Source organism: Formica exsecta, unplaced genomic scaffold (assembly GCF_003651465.1).
Source record: "Formica exsecta isolate Colony F162 unplaced genomic scaffold, ASM365146v1 scaffold282, whole genome shotgun sequence".
NCBI classification, from domain to species: Eukaryota; Metazoa; Arthropoda; class Insecta; order Hymenoptera; family Formicidae; genus Formica; species Formica exsecta.
The window spans coordinates 684,956-698,077 of record NW_021850084.1 but is presented as its reverse complement, the minus strand read 5'-3'; the positions used below and the strand labels follow the sequence as shown (position 1 = coordinate 698,077).

Genomic DNA, 13,122 nt, shown 5'->3' with positions numbered 1-13,122 from the left:
CCCCCCTCTCCCCCGCCCCCGTTGTGTCGCCACCTCGTATACATAAGTTGTCGCGTACTTAATTAAAACTCGCGGATCTAAATATAGCGACCAAGTGGCACGACATTCCAATCGTGAACATTGGTCGATTGAACGCACGCACAATATTTATGCGTATCCGCGGACCAGTACAAAATATCTTCGTCAATCCAAATGATAATTTTCAAAGACGAATTGAAAAAACCAAGATCTATCAAAATCTTGATTTAATCATTTCGAATAATCTAGAAAAAATAATTTTGTTCACAAATAATCGTAAAATTTTTAAAGTTATATCGATGTAAAACGATTATATTTGAGACATAATATAGGTATATCATGTAAAATAAAAGAAAATGTACCTCTTTTATATCTTTTCGTTTCTGCTAGAAATTTCAAAAAAATAATAGGTGTGTTCGTGTATGTATGTGTTTCAAACATTGAAAGAGATTATTACAATATAATCTCTGAAAAAGAGATCATCATCCGCGTGACTATACTCTTATATCTTTTCGTTTCTGCTAGAAATTTCAAAAAAATAATAGGTGTGTTCGTGTATGTATGTGTTTCAAACATTGAAAGAGATTATTACAATATAATCTCTGAAAAAGAGATCACATCATCCGCGTGACTATACTTGTACGCATAACTGAAAAGCATATTAAATTTTCGCTTCTCTATATGTACAAATATCAGATGACATGACCCGCAGCGAAATACAGCTCGACAACGATATCGCGCTAACACGTAGTCTCTTTGCGCGATTGTTTGGCCTTCATTGGATTGCGTATATCACGTGCCGCGAATTTAACACAATCGTTTCGGACGCATTCTGACACGTAACGAGCAGCGCGCGACTACGATCTGACAGTAAGTGCATACAGGGTGGACCGAAATGCGAGAGTCTATCGGTACGCATGACACAATCGTTCGAGAATGCCAGTGTCGGAGGATCAGAGGTCCTCGCGAGTCTCGTTTTGTGTGTGCATATTGAAGTTGATATTTAGTCAATTTGCCAGCTTAAAAATTAAATTACGTCATCTTGAAAGAAATAGAATTAAGTCAATGATAGTTAAATTAAATAATTAAACTTTATCTTTTTACGTTGCAAGCAAAGATATCAATATGACACGATGCTTTAAAGTATATAAAAATTAGTATACATATATAAAAGTAAGATTGCATCAATAAATTAAAAATTAACAAATAACAATTTTTTATTATTAATTTTGTGATATATATAATTATATTAATCATAACAATGCTTTAATGTAACGATGTATGCCTCATTGGATAGGTTTTAATTTGATTAATTATAACGCATATGGAACATAAAAATCCTTCAGTCAAATGGAGAGGGGAAGGGAGGATCAATAGCAAATGTGCTTCAATGAATCAAGGATTTCTTCAACATCAAAGCACCGCCAAATCGAATCTAATTTATGCGAAATCGAAACGAAACATCCATGAAATTGCGTTTTTTCCCCTTTGCCACAATCTGCTTTCTCTGTATTTATTTTATATTTGTCATCTGAAGAACAATTTTTAGCGAATCATGAATAGCATGAAACCATGTTATTTTAAAATTTAGAATTCACAGCCATTTAAGAAACTGACAAAAGATTAAAATGTCAGTTAAGAATAAAAAATGTGACAACGTGACAAGTAGAACGGCAGGTACCAATATATACGTAGATGCAGTCATGAATACATTATATTTAATTTAATTTAAGTGCATTGGCAAACAGCCGCGTCGGCATTAATAAATATAAATTTTTTTTCTCATTGATGATTCGATTCTTAAGAATTCAAATTGAATAATTTAATAAGCTCGTTGCATTAGCAGCGCATTATATTGCAACCGCATTGTTAAGAATGAACTTCGAGAGGCAGTGACTAAAACATATCGACAATGAAGGAGGGAGCATAATCGGGAATAAAAAATTGGAAGCTGTTGTGCGCTTGGCAATTCGCCATTTAGGATAGAATATGTTCTCGAAAGTCAGCAGCTCGAAAAGTCGCAACGAAAAATTGCAATCGCATTGCGGAGAAACGAAGACGCCATGCAAATTTTTATAACGCCAATTGTAGTTTGTTTATCGCAATTGACATCACGTGCATTTTTCCGTATTTTGTAGCGCAATGGAATTTCGTGCTTTTCAAATCGCTGATTGTCTTTTATAATTTCTTGAATTTAATTTAATTTAATATGTCTTAATTTAATTTAATTTAATATGTATTTAATTTAATTTAATATGTCTTCTAGAGGATAAGTTTAAAACATCATGATAATTTATTGTCATATGTATTTCTGCAACACTGAAAATTTTTTTTTAAATAAATACAAAAGAAATGATTTTTAACTGTTTAAATCCGTAAAATAACAATAAATAAATTGATAGCGTTGTTTTTACATACAAAAAATAAATTACTTATAAATAAAAGTAATTATAAGTCAAAAAAAAGATGCGTATATGTATATTGTATATTTTTATTCGATCTAGCGTGCGCATTAAAATCGTCATGCATCGAATACACGTTTAAATAAAGGTCAGTCTGGACGCGCGGAGCAGTAAATTATTTGTGGGTCGGACCAAGGAGCCGACGAAATGATGTCATTTCCGTGAGAATGACATCATTATGTCTCGGCTCAATGTCAATGTTTATCTTTGCACTGGTGATGGTTGCCGGCCACCGGAGAGTTCGTCCTTTCTCGGGTTTGTAACTGTCATAAGTCACAAGATTATGATAATCAGAAACTTCCGGTACACGTATGTATCCCCTCATGGAATTAAAAGATAATATAAATTGATTCATTTTGAAAGGGAATAGAGTAGAAGACGAAAGTTTAGAAAATTCTGTAAGATTTAACTATTTTGTTTATTGCAATGTCTGACAATTTAAAATTCGAATAGTAGATGCAAAAAATAAAAATAAAACAAAGGCACGAGAAGTCTTCCAAATATATTTTAATACGAATCAATATTCTATTTTAATTTTACGTATTTTAATGCTAGTTATTTAATTTTGTCATATATTGATTATTGATAAACGTCCTACTTCTCTTATCGGGATTTAATAACTTTTTATTATGGACATTACTGGCAGCGATCAATTTCCATTGAGTACCGTCTACACACACATGTGACTGTGACTCAAACGAATATTATGCACGATTGAGGTCGTCATCGGATTTCGATATTGCGGCGGAATTATGATCTAGTTTCCAAGTTTGAGTATTCGAGAGTATAATACTATTATTACAACAGCTTTTATAAAAGGTTATAGGTAACACGGTATATATGCAATTATAATTGTTTGCCATTCATAAGATCTGTGAAATGAAAAAAAAATATATGTTTATCTCTTTTTTTTTTTTTTTTTTTATTGACAGATACTATTCGTGATTTGAAATCTCGAATTAAAATTATTTAAATTAATCGTACGATTGATAATACGATTAAATTTTTTGTTCTATTACTTAAAATTATCTTCGCAAAAAATAGTTTTTCTATATACTTTTTTATATAGTTCAATATTTTACATTTAGAAATAAATACTTGCTAATGTTAGCGAATCGTTGAAATGCTACATGTTTTGATCTGCAGAACGCTGTAATGCCGGCTTTTGATAATAACCGGTTTCACACATAGATTCCCGTCAGTACTTTGGGATGTCGCCGTGAGATTAAAGCCGCACTCGTGTGACATGTATAGATGTTTGCATAAAAAATTGATAAATATAATATATTTTTGTGAATTATCTTATAAATTATCTTATACGAAAGATTTTAATTTGGTTAATCTCTATGCTTATCAAATAAATTAATTTAAAGAAATATTAGTAAAACAAGACTGGCGATCATTAATCTAAGTGATTCACGGCTCATTAATTTAAATGAAAGGTATAAAATTTTAATAAACGATCTTTTTCATTTAAAAGAAATAAATACGTAATGGACGAAGATAAACCTAAATTCTCGAACGCGCGCCAACATATTCCATTTTGATCATTTTCGAGACTGCGAGATATGTCCCTAATAGATACATCCATTATGTTTCTCGGACAGCGGCCAAGTTTTTCGCTATATAAGCGGCATAACGGCACTGCTAGTAAAAAGCAGTTGTCGGTTAAACGGTGGTTTAAGAGAAAATATATTTTTTGCTTGACCGGAGTTACAGTCGTTATAAGAGCTTCTTGTAAGAAAAGAATGATATTAATTTAATATCATTCTTTTCTTTTGGCAAATGGAATACCCCAACGTAATATATTGTTAAACTTTGACGATTATCCTATATTTTAGATAAATATCTTAGATAAACACATCAAGATTTTTTTTTAAATTTTTATTATTAAAATTAAAATGTTATTCAAATTAAAAATGTCTGTCAAATATAAAACTGCCAGATAAATATTTTAAATAATAATTTTATATATATTATCTAATATAATAATTTTGATAATGTTTCACAGAGATTAATGTTTTTCTAAATTTAAATTTGGAAAATAGTTGCAAAATTTGGAATAAAATTTCAATATTTCGATCATGTATAGCGTTTAATTGCTATTTAAATCTCTGATGTGGAAGATAGTATCTAAGCTGCAATAATCTTGCTTGAGCGCTCGAGCGAATAAAATGGTCCCTTTCTTGTTCTCTTTCTATCTTTCTTTGATATCACCATCAGCATTTTTACTATGTCTCCGCGCCGTGGAACGAAGTGACTTAGCCAGCTTCTTATCTGACACGCGTTTTACGCCACCTGAACAGGTAACCGTGATACGCCTAGATTAAATTTATTTTCACATTGCATTCTTTACAAAGTTTCCTTGCGTGACGCATTTCGTTTTATTTTCCATTTACTTTCTAGATTTTAGCTTGCGCTAACTTTCTGTGCCCCGATATAGTCAGTTTCTCGACAGATAAAAATATTTTTACGAGTATCCGGTGTAGTAATATTGATATCGGTAGCAATATACTTTTAAAATTATTATTTTTTATGACATTTCTGTTTCCTGCGCTTAAAGATACGCGAAATATGAAGTATATATCTTTATTATATACAAGGAAATTTATCATAGGAAATATTGCTATTATTGTAGATAAGTATAAAAATATTATTACAATTTTTAAATAATTAACTAAACGATGTAATAAACGATCACATTTTTAGAATAATAATAATTTTTTTATGTAATTCTTTTTGCTATATATATTAATCACATAATTTTACATCCTTTTGTAAAAATTTTTATAAATTTCTTATTTCCTGTTTACATTTTGTTTATCAATCAATTTATCGAATTCTTTTATATATTATACATAATAATACTAAATAATAATAATAATAATAATAATAATAATAATGACAACAACTTCTCAATTCGATTGTCAAGTTAATAACGTTTACATGAACAGACGGAGGATTTTACGATTTCGTGTAGAAGTCACACCGGAATTAATCTTACCACGCGTGAATCCGTCCGAATAAAAATTCTTCTGACTTGTGAGACCGCTTATTATTTACGTCATCTGTGAAACGACATTGAGACTCGATTATTTCTTTTCGCCGCAATCTCGCCGCTTCTCCCTTTTTCTTTCTTTTTCGCTCTTTTTAATTCTCTTTAATAATTCTCTTTAAGAATCGCCAGTAGATTCGCGCGGCTGAAAATTCACATCGGGTAATTAGAGATGAACGAAGCGCAAAGCGGAACTTAATCGTGCGCATTCGCGGCGTTGGGACCCATTGAACAGCCAGCGCATGCATACCTGGAAACGGTTCGTCCTCACCGGTTATGGATAACCGGCCCTTCTACCTCGCGGTCGCGATCGTAAAGTTGCAAGCCAGCACTTTAAAATGTCCACAATCAGAGCAGGAAGCAGTATTCGTTTCGATTACCTACCTTCTCTTTTTCTCGGGCAAACGAGAAGTTCTAGAATTCGATTACGCTCTCAATCATTCGATCGATGGTACAGGTGATCGTTCTAAATGTTACGGATGACAGGAATATTCCTGAGAAGACAGATCAAAAATGAAATATGAGATATCGAAGACGAGAGACTTTCAAACCTGCAAAACGCATATTTTTTTCTCATCTTAACGCGTCAAAACTAAGAATAATAGAAGAAGAAGAAACTTCGTAATCGTCGGTGAATTCACGTGCAGGATAAGAAAAGGTGAATGGCAGTCACGGCTATTAGCGCTCATCTCGATCGAGCGCGCGATTTCTCGCGAATCGCCACGCGATGCTGGAAGTACGCGATAATAAATAATTACGTCGACTCCAAGAAATTAATCGCTTCGAAAGCCGCGATAATTATCGCGGCGTGACATGCCAGGGCTTTTATTGTCAGATCGGCGGCTCTCGCCGACTGTTCGATATCGGTGTGTCACGTTCGTGCGACGATCTAATGGATTACTCGACGAGGACGCCCGTCTCACGCAATTGATCAAGATATTATCGTATCATTGTTGCGCATCTGATGTGCTCGAAACGGGAGACGTGATATATGAAGCGCGAACCGATTGTCTGGCCTTATGCTCTGACGCAAGAGTGAAAGCCCGCTTATGGGAGACGCGTGATTAATAACGCGCGTTCGCGCACGCGGTTCGAAAAATCGAACACCAAGCGAAGAAACGCATCCGATCGCGAACCATCAAGCCGCAATAGCTCTTAATCACCGTAAACACTGCCCGCCGCGCGATATAAATTATTCCGCGATAGCTAATCATTGATACGCGCGAGCAACGATTCGGCTAATTTAGCGATTATCCACGCTGCAACGGAGAGCGATGATATTTCGCTCCCTCGATGTGGCTTTCATTGTCTTCCGTATAACGGAAAGATCGTCGCGTGCCGTTTACGTGGAAATATCATGCATGGTTGCGTCCCATTCATTTTATTTTATATATAAAAATGCTATAAATATTATATGCCTTTATTCATTATTATTATTATTATTCTATCTATGTTCTTGGTCCATACTGAAAGATTATTTTTTGTGCATCATAATCCACGAAAAGAAATTCATACGGGACATTGAACCAAGTCGAAAGAGCAACATGCGTGCATGTGTTGAGACTTGTAGCAGTAAAATCTCACTCTGCAGGTCGAGAAGCGATTAGGCGCGCACGGACGACTCGATTGTGCGAAGAAAATATCTTTTTTTTTTTCTCTTACATATCGCGTGTTTTCGTGTCATGGATCAGCGTTTATTCGGCGGTGATTCACGAGCCGGTTTGTCCTCTCATCGTCATTTCACGAATACGTTATCCCTTTTCACACTTTTTCTTATCTTTATAAAAAATAAATTTCTCCTAATGTCTCTTTGCAGATGCTGAATTTTTGCAACGTTTTTAAAATTTTACTGTGTCAAACGTAAACCGCTTACTCATAGTTGGAAACCTTCTTATTATTTTACTACGAAAATCTATATATGTAACATAATTTATGTCGTTATATTCCGCGCTCTTTTGCATTTATATTATACGCATAATTTATACGTATAATTCTATTCGAAATACACCGAGGACCGACGAGTTCTTAAAACGGCCCTGCCGATGATCGGTGGTAGCTTCAACTTTCCATTTCTGGCATATCGCGATCCGTGCCAGCGCATGCAATTTCATCGAATCTCTCGTAACTTTCCGCGAGATAAGGGGAAAACAGTTTTATATACGAGCTGAACCATATCATACGGTTTCTCAGAGTGCATCTTCTTTCCACCTAAGTTTATCCTCCATTCCGGTTTTCTCTCCGTCAGGCGATTTTGTCGCCTGACTTTTCTCGGCGCGAACATAAACACGCGCTAAGTAACGTTCTCGCGGGATATTAGCCTTTTTTTTTACTCGTCCGGACCTATTAAGGGATCGCTAAGGTCTCATTAAGCCGCGGACCACGGCCGACAGCGGCGTCTTTAGCGCCGACGACATTCCCGAAGTTTTTGCAAGGATATCCGCGAATGTCCGCCTCCGCCTGAATATTCCGAGTTTTATGCGCGAGCTGCGTTTCCACGCGCATGAGAAGAGTCATTTTACGACACGCTCGAGCGTTAAGGCTCTTGATTCGTTATGCGGCCATATCGTATCAATTTCCAGAAATTTATTAATTTCTTGATTTAATAAAAATTTCCTACACTAATTTCTCGACTTCATAGGATTTTGCTAAACTTTGGCGTAATTTCTAGGAATTTGTTAGTTTCTTATCTTAATATTAGTTAATCATTGCAAATGAGAATCTAAAAGAAAAGCTTTAACGAAGTATAATCCGGACAATTTCGAACTTGTAGAATTTTATAATGTAAAGAGAGAAAATTTCAGACATTTTTTTTTATATTTTCCAATTTAGCTCTCCTTTCACGCTCAAAGTGTGTCATTAATTTCCGCGCGAACGCTCGACTACATTTCGAAAGTGAAAGACGATGCTTCCGCTCTCGTTTTGTTGTTATCTAAAAAAAATATATCGCCATTTACTTCCCGTGCTAGCTATCATAACGACAAGAATATCCTTTCATCGTTTGTCCTAGTGTTCTGCGGCGAGTTCATCCAAATTAATATATTCTTTGTCTGTGTGTGTTCTTTGTCACACAATTTATCACATATTATGTTTATCTTAAAATTACTCCAAAACTAACAACTTTGAAGGATCCGAGTTTTCTCTGAAATTAGCAAAGATTTTTTTCAAGAACGCAAGTTCTGAGAGCGAGTTTTCTATTAGTCCCCAATAAATTTCATCAAGCAACTCAGAAGACCGATGAATTTGGATGAGGTCAAGCTTACGTGGTTGACATATCTCGTGACTGCCCAAAGCATCGGCGGTCCACCGGATTAATGGGAAAATGGAGAGTCATACTCTGCCTCACCTGAGAGAGGACCACAGGACCGTGGATACAAGGCGAAGGAGTCGGTGACGGTACGAAAGAGGACGAAAAGGGGGGACGACACGCAGTAAGAGGAAGGAGGAGGGGTGGAGAGAGGGTACATCGAGGAAGGGGACAGCTCGCGGACGGCAGGAAGCGAGGGGGATACCGGCGGGATAGGGACGGGAGAGCGGGAGGAACACGCTCTCTCCTCTGGTACACACTCTCGTGGTGACTCCGACCGGCAAAGTGCTCGCGTTCGTGAAAGTCCACAGACGACTTTCAGGGTCGTCTGCTCCGCGCGCTCGTCGTCGTTCTGTCCCGAAGCCGGCTGGCTTCTCGCCGAGAAAGAGCCACCTCGAGAAAAGAGGTGGCCGACGCTCCTCTCGCACTCCTACGAGTTTCGGCGAGGCGTGAGGATCCGCGACGATCATCTTTTACTTCTCTCTCGAAGAAGTATTAAAGAAGAAAGGAGAGGGGGAGAGAGAGGGTTCGAGACGTTACGAGATGATCGTGAAATTCAGAAGTTGTGTTTTTGCGTGACGAGACATCGTCGATAGCAAGGATTCAGCCGATGCGCGATCTGTCATCCAGTTGCGATTCTCATCCATGTTGTGTTTATTTATCTTGACGTGACGCTCTGATTACAGTGATCCGAAAAACATCGAATTGATCGTTGCAGAAATCGCAAAAATCTGTATAAATCGCTTCTATTCGGATGAGAGAGCGATTGGTTTTTAGATCTTTGAAGGATCTATGCGATTAATCGATACAGTTAGCTCGATCATTTCATTAGCCAGGAAAAAAATTGATCAGTGACTCATTTTTGTATCATTTCTAAACTTAAATCTATTAAAACATATCTCTTGCATTAGAACACTTGCTCATTTTCTTCGGCTAAAAAAATCTTCCTGCCTGTGTGTAAGAAGTTTGGTGAAAAGATATACTTTAAGATGATGCAATATTTTATGTTCTCGATTGATCCAGAGATGCTTCTCCAGTGTTGATTTTTTAGAAATCCCAGTGAAATTTTTAAACAGTTCAGTGCTCGTGTACCGACGACGATCGCGAGTTACAAATACATATGCACGGTGGATGACGGAGGATCAGGGATCGATCGGGATCGACGGTAGCCGGTGGGCTGGTTCGATATATGCGAATAATAATAGGTTGGTGCTCGTACACTTAACCGTGCGTGTCTCAGCTCTCCTACGTTCCTCTTTCAAGCCTGAAGATATCGTATCACGAGAAGAAGTAACGCTATCGTTCTCGTCAAAGAGAAGAATGAATTGAATTTTACATAAATTTTTTTTCAACAAAAAAAAAAACTACATTATTTACGCGAAATTGTATACACACTTTTATATACCTTTTATTTGCTGACATCAATTGCTGCATAAAAATCAATATATAAAAAATTACTCGCATATATATACTGTATATATAATACATACTCACGAGCAATACATTTCGGCGAGATAAAACAATCTTTGTCTTCAAAATTCCGTTCCTCGCAAAGATGACGTCCCGCCTGCGCGGTCCTTCGGCGGTAAAGGACACGCCAAGGACTGCCTCGTTCGCCAAGGACGATTTCCATCGTCCGAACCGAAGCGAACCGGAAGCGCACTCCGGCCGGTCGTGCAAGAATGGCGGGCGCGGCAACCGTTATCACTTCGGTATGTCGAAACAGCACGACAGCAAGACGGAACGGAACGGACGGGAATACAAGGAAGAGATGGAAGACAACAACGTCGACTTGTTGTACAAAAAGAGCAAAGAACATTTTGGATCCTGGGACATCAAGGACGACGCGAGAAGATCAAGAAGACAGGATCTCGAGGACGCACAAGTGACGAATGGAAAGTTCAGAAGAGACAGTTCAGAACCCGTGAGTGCGAAATTCTTGGATAAAACTCAAGATCGTTTGGAGTACCGGGACGAAGGATACGTAGGATCTTTGCCAAGGGAGAATCGACAGAAAGGCGAGAGCGTCGAGCGAGAACTCAATGGCTCTCATAGATCGAGGAGGAAAGAATACTGGGAGGAAAGCGTGGAGGCGAAGAATCGAGGGAAGATGTGCAAGATTAGCAGAAACAACGATAGCAATAATGACACCACGCAGCCCGTCGACGAGAGGGATATCCTGCTTAAGGAGATCGAGAGTTTAGCCACTGATGGTAGTCAATCGCCGGATCGTAGGATCCAGGCGATGATCGAGCGATTGAAATCGCGAGAGGAGAACAAATTGCGGTCCAGAAGAGAGCAGAGATCTGAAGTAAGTCCCGATAAGGAAGCGAACGATAGGGCGAAAAGCGGCAGCAAAAGTGATGCACGATCGCCGATCATCGATCATTCGCCCGATAATCGATCTAAAGATCGAAATAGGAAGCTGAAGGATGATCGCGAAGACGAACGCAGATCGAGCGAATATAAGCTACGTGGAAAATCCGATCGAGAGGAGGACTCGGGCCGATGCGATCGATCGATTGATCGAAGATCGAAGAGCATCGAGAGGCAGAATGAAGATCGCGAGCCTCGAGGAGATGATACTTTCCGAAAAAGAAGCGATACTTATAATACCGAAAGAAATTATCGTAGGAAATCGAAAGAAGACGATGAAGCTCGATCGAGAGATAGTTCGAAGAGAAGAAGTTACACGTACGAAGGTTCGCCGGAGGACTTTGACGTAAGGATACAGAGATACGACCGAGCTCTCCTTGAGCCACGAAGGGACCTGGACAGAAGTTCCTCCAGACGAAGTTCGCCCAGGGGCTCGAGTCTAGTTAGGAAGGAATCTTTGAAGGAATTCGATCAAGAGCCGATAGTCAAGAAGAATTCTTTTAGAACGGAATCCAGGAGAGCGAGCAAGGATTGCGGCGAGTCTAGCTTAACTAGAAAAACATCGTTTAAGGATCAAGATAATGATATATACAAAAATCACATTTCAAATAGTCAACACGACACTTCTATCAGATACTTCGGCAAGGATCAAGAAGATTTATCTCATAAAAATTCCTTCAAAGACAAAAATATAGATGTAGATAGAAAAGGTATCTACAAAGTACAAGAGTTTGGCAGAACTTTTCTAAAAAATCAGCACGATAGTACGGAGAGAAAAATCTCTTCCAAAGAACACACAAGTGGCGTCAGTAGAATTATCCTCAGGAATTTTGATGATGATTCGAACAGGAACAATTCGTTTCAAAATACGAGCGAGGATTCTGAGAAGAAGAACGTATTGAAGGAAAAAAGCGTTGAGTTTGGCAAGATCTCTTACAAGGATGGCGAGAACCACTCAGAGAGAAAGAAGAATAGTTTCAAGGATGACGACGAGGAATTTGGGCAAACATCTTATCACGATTACGAGAACAATATCGATAGGAAAACCGCAAACGATCGCTACATCGAATTCGGCAAAATATCCTTCAAGACAGAAGATGACGAGTTATGCTCTCCAAATTCTTTCAAGGAAGAAGATAATGAAGCAGTCGTTCAAACGAGTTCTTTCAAGGAACGCGACGCTTCCTCGAAGAGACGTGCGTCTTTGAGGAACAGAGGTCGCGAGGCGTTTGAAAGAAAATCAGAGAGACACTCAAAACCGTTGACACCACCAAAGAAGGACGATCCGGAGGACAACGCCAAGGAATTAAAGAATTTTTCCCCCAAATCCTGGTACGAGAACAACCGGATGTTTTCCGCCAGATATCTACGAAACCACAGTAAGCTGCGAAGCGCTCCGGAAGGGCGGCTCGATGTCGACGTCTCGCCTGAGCGAGAATTTTCGAATCTGCAGAATACAAGGACCGCGATCGAGGCATCCGCGAACGATCCTGAAGAGGATCGCTTCGAGACCCGCGACAGAATCGATTCGGGCGACGGCGGATCCCCTCGAGTTTCCTCGTCTCGCGACCGTAACGGCGCCACGATTATCAGGATCCGATCGTCGGAGGATCCTGATAACGCAGCGGAGAGAGTTCGTCGCCGACGTCGTCCCGTCCAGGAGCTATGCGTGGCGAGGCGTAGGAGATACGATGACAATGACGAGGACAGCGACGAGGACGATGAGGAGGAGACTCGTTGGCGAAGGACACGAAGGGATGGCGGAATCTTGCCGGGGAGAGACGGCGGCGATGCCAACAGCACGACACCCTCGAGAACGATCTGGAACTATCGCGAAGGGGTATGGCACTTTCATGAGTCAATTGCGTTCGATCGGTCCTTTATGGTTCAGAGGCGCGAGGCAATTT

General features: G+C 38.7%; 1 protein-coding gene across 3 annotated transcripts in view; it reads left to right on the top strand.

Moving 5' to 3' along the window:
• Positions 1–13,122, top strand: part of LOC115237234 (four and a half LIM domains protein 2) — a 113,716-nt gene that overhangs the window by 18,066 nt on the left and 82,528 nt on the right. Inside the window, exon 1 of one of the 3 annotated variants that reach the window (XM_029810142.1) lies at positions 10,395–13,055. The exons of the other annotated variants lie outside the window; for them this stretch is intronic. Coding sequence (XP_029666002.1) covers positions 10,395–13,055 — 2,661 coding nt within the window. Of the gene's footprint in view, positions 1–10,394; positions 13,056–13,122 lie in introns of those variants that run through there. 3 annotated transcript variants of the gene reach the window in all.